The sequence below is a fragment of the Coffea eugenioides genome, chromosome 5 (assembly GCF_003713205.1).
Source record: "Coffea eugenioides isolate CCC68of chromosome 5, Ceug_1.0, whole genome shotgun sequence".
Taxonomy (NCBI): Eukaryota; Viridiplantae; Streptophyta; class Magnoliopsida; order Gentianales; family Rubiaceae; genus Coffea; species Coffea eugenioides.
In genome coordinates, this window is record NC_040039.1 from 46229534 (window position 1) to 46246316 (window position 16783).

Below are 16783 nucleotides of genomic sequence, written 5' to 3' on the forward strand. Positions count from 1 at the left end.
CATCAAGGAATTAAAAGGCATCTCTAGTTGAGATCAGAAAGAATGAATACCGAAACTTTACCTTGAGGATTCTGTTTAAAGATCCCAAATCCAAATGATGCTAAGAATGGAGGGAAAGAAACATGGACAATAGCCCTTGATGAACATCTAGTCTAATTTCTACATTCACAATGAAACCTTAGATTAGGCTTCCCGTACGGGAGTAACAGGACTGATCAGATGCTATTGTCCATTAGATTGGAATCATGGGTACTCGTCAGAGGGTACGTGCTGGTCAGATGAAACCTTGTTTATGTTCTAGATGGCTTGATGCACAAAACTCCACCAGTATTCTCTGATGGCTTTTCAATCACAATCAACAGGAGAGACAGCCAAATCCAAAAATACAGATTCTGATGATGTGTCCTTGGAATCCTCCAGGGAAGAAAGTGAATGTGCAGCGTGTACAATGATAGAATGTCTAAATCCTTTTCAAGCTGATAGCAAGTCCATAACAAATATTTGTCCTTGCTGTAGGAGACAAAGTCTTCCGTATAAGCACTTAAACATCGTTATCATCAGTTAAACTTAATTATCATCTTTAATCTAATTCACATTGATGACTAACCACTCAACCAGGTTTGTAAGTGATTGATGTCGAACTTTCAGGTTGCATTGGCATAATGTATCTGATCATGTGAACCAGGTTAGGTTAATTGAAGTTACAGACAAGCATTTGAGACAAGATTGTAAAATCAGGTTAAGTCAGGTGAGTGCCATGAGGGCTTCATCACCACCCCAAACCTCTCGGAGGGTGAGTTAGCGTATAAGGATTTTTTATGTGCTTAAGTTTCTTGCTTGTTACCAAAACCTAGGAATTAACAAAAGTTTGTAACCATGGTCTTGAAATTCGCCCTTCTTTATGAAGTCCATATGATATGGCCTCAATGTAGTCGATTGGGGCATCCTCTTGAGATGTGTATACAACATGGTTTACAGTCGCGGGTCTCAGTCGTGTTGCTGTCTCGGTTGTTCCACATCCGTCGCGGCATATCGATTGAATATCAGATGATACGCACATTATAGCACCTAAAAGTTTCCAAAAATTTTGAAAAAATTACTAAAATTAGAAAAATCAGAAAAGGCACAATTTAAAAAAATAGGGTTAAAAACAAAAAAACTCCGTGTGGTATACCTAATATACATAAAAGCCCTCCATGGTTCCAAAACATACAAAATGACACCTTATGTTTTGAACTAAATTGCAAACTAACAGTATTTGTTAAACTTAATGAAAATGACGGTTTCGGCCATTAAACTTACCGGATTCAGTTAAATTTACCGTTAAGTTTAACAGATTTCGTTAAATTTAACGAATTCTATTAGTTTACAATTTAGCTCAAAACATGAGGTGTCGTTTTGTATGTTTTAAAACTACAGGGGGCTTTTCTGTGTATTAGGTATACCACAAGGGGTTTTTTTGCTTTTAACCCAAAAAAATATCCGAGTCGACTTCGAATTGACTCGGATATATCGGCCAATATCATGCATCACGGATTCGAATAGGCTAATATCGGCCGAGTCAAAGCGAGTCGTCGTAAATATGGTAATATCTGTGATTCGAGAATCGGTATCGTAGCGGTTCCCTCCATTCTGGTTACGACTCAGCCGATACCGGTACGAATCGGTTGATATTGCGAACCATGGTATACAAGTAAGCCAATATTTTACTTTCCATCTTTTGGAGTCTCTGTCTGTGTGTGTTTGATGTAACTAGAAGCAGAAAAAGACAATCCTAAATAGTGTGCTGCGTGCCCTTAATGTTATTCTATTCATTGATTAATCATCTTGATGTTTATATTATACAAATGAATGTCCCTGATTTCAACCTCATAATTGACAAATGTCCAATGATAATTTAACTACTTCATAGTAAGACTAGCGTCCATGTAATTACAAACCTTAGCATATTCTTGATGAATTCACATTCTACAGTGACTCCTAGAGAGCGATAGAGGAAGAGAGAGTCAAGAGAAAGAGATAGGTACTGGTGGGTAGGCAAGGACTCCAATTTACATACCTTAGTGTAGAAGTAGAAAATACATCATTTTCAGCATCTTTTACGTCTGGTTGCTTCTTGTTATATATCCTCAATTTCTCCTTTCCCCTCAACTATATCAACTCCCTCGAGCCCTCATTTCAGGTACTGCTTAGGATTTCCCGATTGTCGAGCAAGGAAAGTGATCAAGGGAGTTGATTTCAAGGTCTAAAACTCCAGCTCTTGCAACAAACATGGGGAAGAAACTAAGTCAAGCTTCAACAAAAATATCTAAGAATGACAAGAAACAACTGAATAGCTTGATCAAGGTTTTGCGGCCCAAAGTTTACATCACGGATTCATCAAACTTCAAGAGGCTTGTCCAAGAGCTGACTGGCAATGGAAATCCAATTCCATCTGTTCCTCCTTCAATCCCAGAACCTGTTATGCAAGTTCCTATCATAGAGGTTGATGATCATAGTTATCAAGAGCGCAGCCTGGATTCATCGGTTGATTCATCAGAAGCCAGCATGCCAACGTCTTTTACTACTGCAATGGAAAGTCCCGAGCTTTGTGTATCAAACACCTTCAATGTGTTTGAAAGTTCATTGGCAAGCCATAAGATGGATTTTCCGGTGTACGGAGATATAGAATCATGGCTTTTGGAGACTGAAAATTCATATTCATACAATTGTGATGTTAGCATTCCCACAATTCAGCAAGAGGGTGGCGCATATGGCTATGATTTCTCCGACCTGATCATCTGATCATACACTTTCATCAGTCTTAATTTTCTGGGACTCTCTGATCACGTCTTCCAGTATTTTCTTGTTGATGTTTGATTTCACCTTTAGGAGTAGTGTATATTGTGTTTTCCTGATTTCTAAGCCATCAGTTTGTATTTTGTAGGATTATCCATGTAAATTTCTGTAGAAGAGAGGCATAATATATCAAACAAAGGTTGTATTATTGTAGACATTTCTCCTCTATACAAGTTCATATTTACTTCAGATACCTTCAATCCACTGTTCCTGTTAACAGACGAAGATTCCAACCTTTGTCTCCTAATCTCTTCACATTTCCCTTCAAACAGATGAGGTGTGTCTTTAAACAACAGACATGTTCTTGTTCCAAAAATTATAAACCAACAATTCTTTTCTGCTGGTATTTTATATTCTCTGTTTACATTTACTTTTCTTCTATTCTGATTTTTCTCACTTGCTGACATTGCTCCAGTTTCTTCATTTCATCAGTCTGAATTTTATACGAGGACTAAAGTTCTTTATTTCAACTTTTTTTGTGGTGGTTATCAACTTCTTGTGTCCTATTAACCTACATATAGATTGACTAGGTGAAATATCTCGAAGTAAGATCACCATCCAAACAGAGGCAAAATCTTAAGGGGTGTCCAAAGCCCATGAAAGTCGAGAAATAATTGTCCAAAATTGACAAAATGAGCATTTCTTGATGTGAATTATTTACATGGCCAATGTAGATTGCCCTCTGGCAAATACCGACTCAGTACTATAGTAGGACTCTCATACACAAATATCAACTTGGGCGTAATCGATTCAGACAAGTGATCAATAATTCTATTGATATAAGATCACACCTTATCATTAACTAATGCATTTTACTAAAATGTCTCGCTTTGTTGAATCCTGTGAAACTCTCCTCCTACCTTTGTTGAGCGACTCGTGCTGACGATTTTCAACCAATTTATTAATACAATCTTCTCTGTTATAAAAAAAAAGGATTAATCTTTCTTACACTGACACTATGTACACTATCAGCGTTGGATTCATGACATATGTGCAAAAGTTGAATTTAATATGACATATGTCATGAATCCAACGATGATAGTGTATACACCGTTAGTGTAGGAAAGATTTACTCTAAAAAAAAAGAAAAAGAAAAAAAAGGATTACACCTTATCATTCTTCAAGTATTAATGATCCATCGTTGATTCTGGTCCAAGCGACACATTCTTCACATTTCAAAATCTTCCTACAGATTTCGATCAATGATGACTTGAACAAAGATTTCAAACTTCTCATGCCATAGGATAGTGTGTAATAGTGGCATACTTCTTGGTGGCTGCAAAAACCTAAACAAATAAACACAAAAATAAGTACGAACTATGATATGAATAGTGGGCCTTAAATAATAAATATTAGTGTTTACTTCCTCTTAACCATGTACAATTGGAAGTAGCAATTCGTTTGCTTACACATGCATGCAGTGTGGATTAAGCGTGTGTGACTGTGTGTTTCCCAGTGATTAGTTGATTCTTTGTTTTGTTTTTAGCCTTGGCGTAGGCTGTAAATTGGCTCATCCCAGGTGCCTTTGGATCATCTCCTCTAAAAGGATTAAATCCAAGAAAGCCTGTCTTACTTAATTTGTCTTTCATCTCTAACTGATGAGACAAAGCCTAGTTGTTTTGTTTCTTTTTGTTTTTGGCCCTTTTTTTTCTTTTTGGGTGTTAATTTTGATGGCTGCTGAAAAACTACACAGAAATGAAGCTATAAAAGAAATCCCTCCCTTTGTCCCGGGCAGACATGCTCTAACTCTGCAAGAAAGGCATCCTTTAGTTCTGTTTTTCTTCACCTTGATATTTTAATTGAATTATCCACGTTTGAGTGTGGAAAAAATTGGAAATGAAGGTACAGAAAGTAATTCTTCATATTGTCTCTGGTGAAGTTGTAGATGTTATAATTAGGAAGAAAATTTTCATCACAAAAGAATGAGAAGCCATTATTAGATCTCTTTCTTTAAAGATTTTAACATTTCTCATATGCTGAGATGGTTCATTTTTCTTTTGGGACAGGAGCATAATAATCCATATATTCTGTAATGACAAGGATTCACGTATAGTAACACTTGTAAACCACGAAGAATGGGATTAATACTAGAGCAAATTATCGGGGTAGCCGCTAAACCTTTTCAATAGTCAAAATTCGACCACTTAATTATTAATAGTACCTTTTTGCCCATTGAACTATTATAAATGTGAATTTTAGGCAATTCTGTTTGATTCCAGCACTAACTCTGCTATATCTAAGGGTTAGCACGATTCACGAGAAGTACTATTAATAGTTGAATCTAATAGAATTAACGATGGAATCAAATGAAATGGTCAAAAATTTACACTTTTAATAGTTCAGTGAATAAAAAGATATTATTAATAGTTAAATGGTTAAAATTCGACTATTCAAAAAGTTTATTAGCTATCTAGGTAATTTAATCATTAATACTACTATCGTACGTTAGACTATCACTTACCGTTGTGAGATTTAACGCAAGATATTATAATAATATTTATTCAATGTAGTTATAAGCCATCCATGGTTATGAGAACTGAAAAGTAATTGTTAATTAACTTTCACATTCTAGATTAAACGATTGCACCCCTCCAAAACTAATTGTCTTTATATGTATGTCCGGTTTAGAATGAACTCCCACTTTCTTGTTAATCCGATGCCTATGTTCATTTGTTGTATCTCTTGTCAAGATAAACAATACATAACTCATTTTCATCTTAATATATCACGAGAATTACCAAAATGATGTAATCCTCTAGATCTGCTCGTAATTGCATCTAATTATAAGAGTAAATTTTTTATGCACTATCAATATATCCATTTGATCTAAATATAAAAAAGAGTAATTTTTCAATACAACAATTTGTGTGTATCTTTTTAAAGTATTTTACCAATAACGATGTGGTATGGTAGAGAAAAAAATAATTTACAACTTGTAAGTTGTAACATGTACTTGTATTATTATTATTATTATTATTCTCCTCAAAAAGAATTTAAAATAGGTAGTGATCTTGTTTTGTCCTTTATTTATATTTAGATACCTTGAGTGGCTCTTGGCATCATAGGACTCCATGGCCCAATGGATAAGGCGCTGGTCTACGGAACCAGAGATTCTGGGTTCGATCCCCAGTGGAGTCGTTTTGCAAGTCATTTTCTCTCCCCGGTTCTCTATCTTTTCTTCTCTGTCTCCAGCCAATATTTTTGAACTTTGGACAATTAATTTCTTCCTAAAGGACCCAAACAATAAAGACTTTGAACATAAATAATTACAATTTTGCGTTCAACACTCCTTGAAGTTGGATTAAGGTGAGTTTCAATTTCTTCCAAAATAAATAAAAACATGGAGCCATGAATAGTTACTAATTTCTGTTCAACACCTTTTGATGCTGGATTAAGACAAGTTTGACCCTCCAAACTATTTTCTTAACTAACAACAGTACTGTTAAGCACAATTAATAAGATGGCTTGACCACCAAGCATTTGATGCTAAAATTTGTTTTCTTGCCAGGGCTTTCAGTTCTTTCACAATCCCACTTCACTTTCTTTTTTCCCCAGCAAAGACCAAGATACTGGTCTCTTGTCTTACATTCTTTTATATTCTATTCTCTGCAGCAATGTCTTGGCTCTCAAGGGTTGACTGTCCAGTGTTCCAATGCCAATAATATAGCCAATTCTTAACATCTTCTAACTCAAAAACAGAAGATCAGATGACATGTTGTTATACATAAGAAAACATAGCATGGAACACATTCTTGTATACGATACTGAAATTTTCAGAGGATGAATAGTAATAGTGGACCAAGTACTTCTAGTTTCAAGAACATAACATTGCCAAGCTAAAAGTCATACCAATTCTTCCATTAATTCTTTTTTCATTCATTGATAAATTGCTAGTTCTTGAATTAAGCACCAAATGCAGGATGCAAAGTTATAGACTTGTAGTTTCACTCATAGGAAACAAAGAATATTTTAGAGTTTGTGCTGGACAGCCACAATAATAGCTTGTAAGTAGAGAAGATGAAGTAGGTAAAAATTACGTGCACTGCTACTGTACTAGGCAAATATGGCAAAAGACATCATTGCAACTTGAGTGGTGTTTTCTGTGTACGGGTCTCATGTTCCAACACATCTCTCCCAATGCATTTACAGATCATTGCCCAAAGCATAACAAGAACATTTTCCTCTAATAATACTCCACTATAATGACTGAAAGCTTAGTGAAGGAAAACTTGATCTGTCATTGACGTCATTAGCTGAAAATAAAAGCTTAAACTCTTTTTTTACACTTGCAATATAATAATGTAATTGAAACATGACAACTAAAGGTGGCAATCAATGATCTGTGGTTGTTTCTCTATGGAGCATGTATTAAATGACAGAAAAAGATTGAAGCAATCTCAGGATGAAAGCGTATTTGGTAGATCTTTCCTACCAACACCCAATCAAATGTATATGGAGGAAAGGAATAATGGTTTGAAAACGAGTTATTAAGCAACACATCTGTAGCAGCCAGCTGCTCTGCCATTATTGAAGCTTGCCTTGTGTTTGTTGAGGAGGGCCGCTGTATAACGATTTCAGCTGTCTACTTATCAGCTTGCTATGCTGGACAGCCATTTGCATTTCCAAGTCATCAGACCACCACTGCTCCAATCCATGTGCCTCAAGAAACTTTTGATTGCCCTTTGACATCACAAAAAGTTTGGCAGCAAAATTTCCACTGCAAGGCCTGGTGTTTTCCTTTTCAGTCTGGCTGTTTTCTGCTCCATCTGGGTCAGTATAATAGCAACAAATGTAGTCACTGTTATTGACATACAAATGTGGCACCCATTGCTTCATTCCTGCGATTATCGAGGTTGCAGCTGGATCAGTACTGCCCTGATTTTCACTGTTTAAAGGAAGCATCGACCTTACCCTCTTCCAAACAAATCCAGCTTTTTCCCCAATGCTTCTAAAGCTCATAGCTAATGAAACTGATGGTGGATTAAATAGATGAGCTTCCACATATATTCCTTCTTTAGCTAATGCTTTTCCCACTTGGAGTGCAAAACCAGCACCTAAGGAATGACCTGCAATACATATGCTGCTACTTCCATATTTCTCAGCAACGGATTTTAATGCCTTCAAAGCTCCATGGAATCTAACAGATCCTTTTAAACTTTCCCAAGCTAGGAAACGGAGATCGTCCTCAATATCCCGTCTAATTGTTGGACTTTTCAGAAGTGTTCCTCTCAGTGCTAGAACAGCTCTTGGAGCACCACTAGGTCTCATGAGTACAAAATCAGCCAAAGCAGCAGATCGATCCCATTCAAGTATTCCACCATATATGGATCCATCTCTTTCATCTACTAAGGTCTGGACCAGCTTGTACTTAAAGGGTATCCACCATTTTGGAGCAAGAGCATTTTCTGGGGTCCTCTTTTCCTGTCTATCAAGTTCAAGCAAGTACACAGCTTGTATAAAGCAGGCAATGACGGTTCTCTTGTAATTACCATCTTTCCTGCATATTCAATTTACTGAGAATGTCAAACGTGAATTTCTAGTTTTATGGCATTTACATTTTCCTATATGAAATGACAGTTAGATGCATAAATGGGTGATAAAATTATCTATCAATCATTCCAAGAAGGAATAGTGCATCCTATTAAAGAAAAAACATCACATTTTCTGTTAAAAAATGAAAATCTGGAGGCCTTATTCACCTTCCTGCTCAAAGATCTGAAGACTGCCCAAAGTTTGGGTATCTATGGGGTAAACCTAATTGACAAGCGTCCCTTCAACTCACGGGTATCTCTTTATAAGGACAAGAGGTATGTCATAGTAATGTATCACGTTGTTACCTGACATACAAGAGAATTGGAAAAAATACCATTGCTTAAGACATTCCTAACAGATGGTTTACTTCAGGAAACAAGTCCCCTATGATCAAGAGAACCCAAAGTGCAGTGACAATAAATTTCTTGGGAGAATAATTATGCTTACCACCTTAATTCTCACAAGCAACCTTTTCATTAAGGAAGCCGAGGAGACAAAGTTTAGAAAATTATTTAAAAAAAAAAATGCCTATCAAAGAACCATATCTCAAGTGTACCATTTGACAAACCAGATGTTGTCAAAGGAGTTGATGAACCTAGCTGAAATCCTTTTTTGTTTTTCCTCTTTTGATCATAGTTGAAACGAAACTTATGGCTTTTGTGATACTAAGATTAGACTAAACACGTAATCAAGTTGAAGAGTCAGTATACAGAGTTTCAAGAAAGAAATAAACTAGCCATCACCAAAGAACTACAAATATTGTTTCCAAACATGTTGAACCAAAAATGTGGCCTTGAATATGTCGTATCCTCACTCTTTCGAAGCTATATATAGGCCATTCAAATGCCAGTACCCACATAGAATCAAATAGCCTGTAAATACAAAGAACTCAAAAGCCACAATTGTATACAATTCTCCTCATATTACCAAGGATATGTTCACGTCTTTGATAATCTACGTCTCACAATTCTAGCAGATCACAAATACATAAATCAAAATCCTGCAGACTTTAGATCAAACCAAAACCAGCCTCAACAAAAAAAAAGGACAAAGTCTTCAGAAAGTAAGTAGTGACTGTAATAAATTTGACAAACCCACAAAGGAATATGAAAGATCCGAGTAAATGTGCTGAAAAAGTTTTGAGGCACTAACCAACTGGAACTGATGAGGTCCCTCCAGTTTGGTGAAGAAACATTTCTAGGTCCAGAGACATGAAAAGCATAAGGATGATGACCCTCTTCTTTATTCTCCATCAAAACTACTTTCTCTCCTCCCTCACTACCACCACCACCTGTACTCTTCAAAATCTCGTCTTCCCCCAACTGTGCCATCACCAAAGTTCAAATCTTTATATATTCACTCCACAAAAACCCCACAGAAAAGAACAATTCCCACAAGCAGAACCCACTATTTTCTGCTTTTATTCTTATTCTTCTTGCTTTAACTTTTCTCTGAGTTTTTCTTTCTTTATCACCCCACCTAAGGATTTCTATCTATTTTTTCAGTGACCTCAGAAAAAACCCAGAAAAATAAAGTGAGAAAAGAGTGGGCAGAAGTGACGGGATGAGAGGAAAGTTAGCTTTTTTGACAACGGGGAATTGGATTCTAAGGAATTAATGAGGATTTAAGATGCAGGTTAGTGTAGTAATGGCGTTGAGGAGTGATGATTAATTATGAGAGAGATATATGGGGAAAAAAAAGGTCAAAAACAACGCCTGAGAAGAAAACGGAACTCCAACGGTCATATTCCTTTTGGGATGTTGCTGGCAATTGGCAAGTTGCATTGTGTCCACGCGGTCTTTTGGTTCGTATAGTATCCTAGTACATTTCCCATACGCAGGTGGCACCTGGGATTTACGTTGGATTTCTTAATGATTTATGCCTTCTCTTAAATTTTTTTTAAAAAAAAGGAAAAAAAACAAAGGAAATAGATTAGGAGCATATTTTTGGAGTTTTTTCCAAAAAAAAAAAAAAACATAGTACCATGTATTTGGAAAAACATAGCCCCTAGGAAGGGGAAGATGGATGAGAGGCTAATTTTTAAAAATATATTGACTGATCTCTATTATTATATGAATTGGGGATCGTTGTATTTGGTTTTTTATTAGAGTGGGATTTAGATTAAGATTTAAATTTTGTCCTATAATTTGTGTCTAGTTAATACGTAGTTTCAATAAAAATTCAAGCATATGCATAACTAATATTAAAATGCCATTCCAATTTTGACAAAAAAAAAAAACACAACCATTAACCATTAACAATTGTCTAATTAATGGGAGTTGTTAAATGTGTTTTTTTTTTTTTTTGAGGACATTCCATTGTGACTTTTTCAATGTAATATGTACAATATTCTACTCAAATTCAAAATACGAAAAAAAAAAAAAGCATGACATTATAAGATAATCAAATGGTGAAGGAATCAAAATTTTTGAATTCATTTTCCCTTCTTTCTCTGTACTTTTTTAAATCTCACCATGTCCCTACTAAAAAGGAAAAAAAAAAGAGGCAAAAATGTCAATGTCTGAGTAGCATAAAATGTTTATCAAGCAATGTATGTCAACTAAATTTGCAAATTCAAGAAAATCTATGTTATGGGTGTCCTATAATCACTAACAATTATGTCCAAAATATTGAACACAATTAAATTCTATTAATTTTAATCTACTGGCTTGAATTGACATCCGATCAATTTGTGACTTCTTAACACCTTTTTTGTGAAAAAAAGAAGAGAGAAAGAGAAAAGAAAATTACCCTTTTTTCCTCGTTGGAAAAAATGAGAAATAATAACAAAACACCAAAACCAAAGGGCATAAAAAGAATATGAAGTTTAATTAGTATTAGTTTTTCTTTTCTACCTCTATGTAAGCTTGTATTTTGTGTTGGCAAAAGTCGGGTTGTGAGGTTGCTCAAGTGAAGGTTCCTCTCTAGGAGATTTCACAATGATGCACAAAGATATATCAAATTTAAGCACAATAAAGAAAACTTAATTAAATAGAAAAGATAAGAAATGCAAACCAAATATCAATCCAATAGCCTCTTCAATAGATGGCGATGCTAACCAAGATGTACAAGTGAAGGCTCAGTCCTTCCTCACCCCAAACACACTTTGGTTGAGTCAAGGAGTTTTACAACTATTCTAGTAACTCTTTGGGTTGCATCGGGGATTACACTCTAGAATTAGGAAAAATCAGGCACGAAGCATTTCAACAGATTGCCGAAATAGTCCAAGAGAAAACGTGGATCCATCAGTAAAACTATCAACACGCTTTCAATATCACTTGTGTTCTGTTCTGTCCACCTCCAGGCCCAGATACCGGAAGAGTGGAAGCTAAGACCACCTGTGTCAACTGGGGCCCGAACGAAATATTTGTGGAGCAGCTATTTCCAACTGCATTTTAAATTGAGGCACCAAAAAATTAGCGAACTTTCTAAATTTCTTGAGAAAATTGAGGCAAAAACGATGGCAACTCAAATAACCTTCCAAAATCAACCTCAAGAAGAAGGCTTCCATTTCTTCCATGGCTTTAAACTTCAGCACTGTGCCTTTATACCAAAAACCCAATTCAATTATTGTTCCAAAATATAAGCCCTTTTTATGTTCATCTCCTTCACCTTCTTCTGCCATAGCTGCTGTATCTGAAAAAACAGGTGGTGGAGTTGCAGAGGAGGACCGTCCTGCTGTTTCTGGTACCCTCTGCTGTTCTTGAATATTTTTTCTTTACATTTCTTTCAACTAATCTAAATGAACTAGGAAATATGTCCATCTCATGACTGCAATTTTCTTGTTTCTTGGCAATTTTGTTGCCACTTTGAAGTAAGCAAGTTGTTATATTTTGTGTGTGTGTGTGTTTTTTTCATCTTTCTTTCTTTTTTTTTTTTAAGAAGCCTCTTCATTATTTTGACTGGGAAATGTTGCTTCCTGATTAACGAGCCTGAGCTGCTGCATATTCCAGTCCATTTTTGTTACACAAGAAAGCTCTAGTTTTTTGTTTAACTATTGATTGACATAGTTTAGCTGACTGATTACTTCCACTTTTCTCAAAGGGTCCTCTTCTACTCGGATGCAACTGGATCTCTTGGAGCAACTCACTGGTGGCTCACCAGTTGATGGTACTTCAACTCAAATTACAATCTCAACTCCAGAAACATGAACATAGATTATTGAACACTACTACATTACATTTTACATCTGTAACGACATTTACTGTAGGTTATGAGAGTGATGGGAGCTCCCCTGGACTAACAATTCGGGATCAGCTTGCTAATTTGGTTGGAGAGAGAGATGACGATTTTATCGTTCCACTTGGAAAAAATCTGAAAAAGGTTAGCCCAAAGTTCTTAACTATTTCACAGAAGAGGAACATCAAAAGACAGGCTTACCTGGATGAAGTATCTGAGAGGAATGATTCAGTTTTCTTTGCTACAATTGGAGCATTTGTAATCCTTCCACCTGTTATTATCTTAGGAATTGCTGTAGCAACTGGCTATGTCCAGCTTTTCCATGACATATAAATGTATGGTATGTTGAAAAATCACACTCTTCAACACTAGCATGATGAAGTAGGCAATGCTGCAAAATGTTCTGAAAGATGTTCTGTTATAATTGGCATTCGCCAAAACAGTTGTGTCCTAATTCTAAACCTCTACAAGAATAGATGATTGTCTTTACACATGAATCTTTGGCATCTTACATCTTCATGGCTCAATTGTCTACGTGTACTTAAATATATGGCTTATCCAGATTGTAATTGCAGATGAGTACAACATGAAAAGAATATTTGTGTTGTGGCACCAGTTTTTAGTCGTTGCAATATCTAAAACTGATTGGCACTTGGTTCGTCCTGATCTTTTTCCTTCCTTCCTCTGTTTCTTCCTTTGTAATTATAGTTTCCATAAAGGTCTGAACTTGGTAATTAGGGTGATAATGTACTGGTGCATATAAGTTCTCGTGTAAGATGCTTGTCTTGATTGTTAAGTTGCTTGCCAAAAGCATTGAATCACATAGCTGCGATTACTTGGCATCTTACGTCAGTCTGCTGTGTAATCCACTGGTCATCTAAGATTGAATGTGCTATAGTAATCTAACTACACTCATATATCAAACTGTTCCTTGTTTTGCAACCGAAGTGTACATGTTTGTGGGAAATACATGATATTGGAAGTCTGGCCGCATAAAATGAGGGAGCAAATGACACCTTAGATGTATAAAGTGCAAACCAACGAATACTCCACTTTTCTAGTGGCGTCAAGCTATCACACTGGAGTTCAAAATGAAGAATGGTTAGAAAGAAATCCCATGTCAGTAGAAGTAAGCTTTTTCCTAGATTCTTCTGTCAACAAGGCTCTTCTGCTGTTTCCTTCTGCTTATATGTTGGTGAAATCTCTTGTTCGGTAGGTTGTACAGGCTCATTGCCTAAAATTACTCCCTGTTTCTGAATGTACTCCCATTTTTCTTGGAAAAGATAGAGTAAGGCGATAAGACAGATTTCCACTGTGAAAAGAATGGTCCAGATTCGTGCACTTCTTGAAGTTTTCTTACCATAAGCTTGTAAACCAGTGTATATATTGATGATTCCCAGCACAGAAACTGCAGTCCCTAGTAACCAGTGAACAAAAAACCATCCACTCCTTGCGTTGCTACCTCTGAAGTAAAACATGGTAAATGCACTCAGAAACTAAATGTCCCTAATCAATTGCATCTCTGAAAATTAAAAAAATATATAATTTCTATGGTGGACATATCACATGCTTTACCTATGTGGTCGTATTATACCAACCAACATTTGCAGCCAGACAAGACCGTAAAGTGCTAATCCCAACCTTTGATGATCATTGTTGAAAGCGTTCTCAAAGTTTATAAAGGACATTATTGCTCCAGCTGTCAAAAGGAGAACTGACAGTATCTGCAGAACAGAAATATTCTCTGTTAGATGATGATGAAGGATAGCTTGTAATTCATACCATTGTATGAATAATCTGGGTCTATTGATCTGGAACAACCATGGTTCGAAGACTAGCCCGAGACAAGACCGCGACGAAACGTTTCCAAGATACGTAACAAGTCGTGACGTCACTGTGAATGGTTGAAACAGCCGAGTCACACCGAATCATCCGGAGTCAACTTGAATTTTTATTATTTTTACTAATTTTTAATTATTTTTATTTATCATATTTTTTACAATTTTTAGAATATTAAATATTTCAAAAATTCACGTCTCGTCGAGACCGCGATCAATATGCGGAGACCGATGTGGAACGGTCAAGCCGCGACCGCGACTTTGAACCATGGGAACAACATAAACATGCTAACGTTTTATGTTAATCAGGAAATTCCTGAACTTAGCGTATTAACTGTGTGCTATGTATGCGTGTGTATTACAGCTTATGCCAATTAAGAAACCTAAAAAGTTCTTTATGGCTTTTAAACAACAGAATTTTCATAATTGCCTTTTCTTCGTCTCCAAGTATCCATTATGAATAACAAAAAACATCTTTCCGGATTAAGAAATATGAACTAAGTAATTATTATCAACAGACGGTGGGTAAGATTAATTATTTGCAACATGGGAATCATTACTCCTTTTTCTTGAACCATCATGAACAGCTGAATGTGGAGACAATCAATCTGACCAAGAAAATTTTCTAGCAGACAATGTTTAACATGCTAATTATAGTTGTCATGCAATTATCTGGAGGATAGCAGTTAATATTGAAGTGAAGAATGATAATCAAAGTTAACTGTAACTGAAAACAACAAATTTTGACTTGCCTGTAAAACACCATGAATGTAGAGTAAGATTTTTAGCCGTCTTCCACATTCCTCTCTGTTTGACTTCCTCATTACAAGTATTCCAACAGGCACCAAGAAACCCATGGAAGCCCATAACAGAAATCCGTGGATCGCAATCTCAGATGATAGTTTAGCAGTCATCTAATTGATAAGGAAAAGTTGTACTGTAAATTTCTTCAAAAAAAGGATTACTTTATACATGAATTCCTGATCGAAATGATCTAAATATTAATGAATCCAAAGCTAGAATTAGAACATCTGATATGCCATGCATGAAAATGAATTACCTGTGTTTTGTTTTTGCCGCTTGAATGAGTATTGCCTGTTTTTATATGGACGATAGACGAGCACACAACTAATGGAAGTTGAGTAAGAACAGCCAGGGGCAAGCTCCTCTGCTTGTAAAGCATGATCAAACTCTTCAAGGACCAATATTGCTTGTCTTGTGTTTTGAGGCTTCAAATTACCAGTAAAAGCTGCAATTTAATCTTGACTCTTGAATTATAGAGAGAGCAGCGGCCACAGAACTTGTTCTCTTAAATACATATATTCTCCTACGCAGGCTCAACTACATTGCTTTTTCCACCACTGCAATGCCCATCGTTATGGTAACTAGTTTATTTGCTGTTGTATATAGAACATTAGAGGAAGTTGAGCATTAATCTTTTCGGAGGAGCATCTCCTCTTTCTGTCTAAAGAAGCTAAAGCTGGACCTCTGTGAATAAACTATTGTATGCACATTCCTTTTGAAATCCACCGGCAAGACTTTTTATAGCCAAAGAAGCAAGAAATGGTTGTTTGGACATTGGCTGTTGTTTCAACCTGGTGGGACCACTTTAACAGGCTTTTTCATTTGATGGGAAGAATATTTGATTACAAAGTAGAAGAATGTCAATGGTATATCAAAACTGAAAAGAAGATGACTCAGTGGTCGACAGAAAGTAATACAAAATATTATCCTTTACGAGTCCAACGTCCAGAGATCACTACAGAAGATGTTAAACTTTTGTCTTCCTTAATGCTCGAACAGACTGGGGATGTGTATACCATCCCTTTGTGGGATTTTAGCCTCTGCTGGAATGAACGCTACTTTTGACCAAATATATTCCAATTAGACAGACAACTTTTCTTGAAAATCAACGCATCTTCATAAACTTGCTCCCAGTTTCTGATTTGCATCCTATTTTATGTTCTTTTCTTGAAGTTCTGTTGTGGAAGTCGATAATGTGGAGAGGCTTTATGGCACAATCAGGCATAAATGTTGATGAAGTGCAGATTAGATTGTTTCTGCTGTACTTTAAATCAGTGGCATAATATGATTACTTCCGAGGCATCTCGCAGTTCAAAGACACCAGCAAATAAGCTAATCTAAAGTTCTGTACTTAAATCATTATAACCACCATAATGGATAACTGTAGAGGTATTTAAGTTAGATTTACAGCTCATAAAATAGGTAAGAAGTACCATTTTAGAATCATTATGTGGTTCTTACGACTTAGCATATCATGTATTCGTAATCAACTGATCAGGTTACTGAAATTGATTTGACACAGCACCCCATCTTGAAAAGGTACAGAGAGCATGAAGAGAATGGTTGAGCATGATAATTTAGCTCTTTGCAAC

The 16783-nt window shown here is 36.0% G+C and overlaps 3 protein-coding genes and 1 non-coding gene across 4 annotated transcripts; 2 read left to right on the plus strand and 2 right to left on the minus strand.

Annotated features, from left to right (window-relative positions):
• The first annotated feature begins 5903 nt into the window (after positions 1–5903).
• Positions 5904–5976, plus strand: TRNAR-ACG. Its single transcript has one exon. It is a non-coding gene; the product is annotated as a tRNA-Arg (tRNA).
• A 978-nt stretch (positions 5977–6954) lies between these two features.
• On the minus strand, positions 6955–10079 carry LOC113769845 (GDSL esterase/lipase At4g10955). Its single transcript, XM_027314145.1, has 2 exons — positions 9523–10079; positions 6955–8335 (listed from the first exon to the last, which is right to left on the minus strand). Exons 1-2 carry the CDS (start codon positions 9699–9701, stop codon positions 7363–7365), a joined length of 1152 nt encoding a protein of 383 aa, XP_027169946.1. The 5' UTR covers positions 9702–10079; the 3' UTR covers positions 6955–7362.
• Positions 10080–11817: 1738 nt separating this feature from the next.
• LOC113770425 lies at positions 11818–13118 on the plus strand. The gene is made up of 3 exons (XM_027314873.1): positions 11818–12057; positions 12415–12480; positions 12581–13118. Exons 1-3 carry the CDS (start codon positions 11889–11891, stop codon positions 12880–12882), a joined length of 537 nt encoding a protein of 178 aa, XP_027170674.1. The 5' UTR covers positions 11818–11888; the 3' UTR covers positions 12883–13118.
• Positions 13119–13432: 314 nt separating this feature from the next.
• LOC113770424 (cytochrome b561 domain-containing protein At4g18260-like) lies at positions 13433–15902 on the minus strand. The gene is made up of 4 exons (XM_027314872.1): positions 15448–15902; positions 15140–15301; positions 14125–14273; positions 13433–14013 (listed from the first exon to the last, which is right to left on the minus strand). Exons 1-4 carry the CDS (start codon positions 15568–15570, stop codon positions 13704–13706), a joined length of 744 nt encoding a protein of 247 aa, XP_027170673.1. The 5' UTR covers positions 15571–15902; the 3' UTR covers positions 13433–13703.
• Positions 15903–16783: the final 881 nt, after the last annotated feature.

Bases quoted from the DNA above. Each gene is read 5' to 3' on its own strand.
- LOC113769845 (XM_027314145.1), bottom strand. From the start codon at position 9,701: ATGGCACAGTTGGGGGAAGACGAGATTTTGAAGAGTACAGGTGGTGGT. The intron at 8,336-9,522 runs GTTAGTGCCTCA...TTGAATATGCAG, and splicing joins GACCTCATCAGTTCCAGTTG to GAAAGATGGTAATTACAAGA.
- LOC113770425 (XM_027314873.1), top strand. From the start codon at position 11,889: ATGGCTTTAAACTTCAGCACTGTGCCTTTATACCAAAAACCCAATTCA. The intron at 12,058-12,414 runs GTACCCTCTGCT...CTTTTCTCAAAG, and splicing joins GGACCGTCCTGCTGTTTCTG to GGTCCTCTTCTACTCGGATG. The intron at 12,481-12,580 runs GTACTTCAACTC...CATTTACTGTAG, and splicing joins TGGTGGCTCACCAGTTGATG to GTTATGAGAGTGATGGGAGC.
- LOC113770424 (XM_027314872.1), bottom strand. From the start codon at position 15,570: ATGCTTTACAAGCAGAGGAGCTTGCCCCTGGCTGTTCTTACTCAACTT. The intron at 15,302-15,447 runs GTAATTCATTTT...CTTATCAATTAG, and splicing joins GCGGCAAAAACAAAACACAG to ATGACTGCTAAACTATCATC. The intron at 14,274-15,139 runs GCAAGTCAAAAT...TCTGTTCTGCAG, and splicing joins ACATTCATGGTGTTTTACAG to ATACTGTCAGTTCTCCTTTT.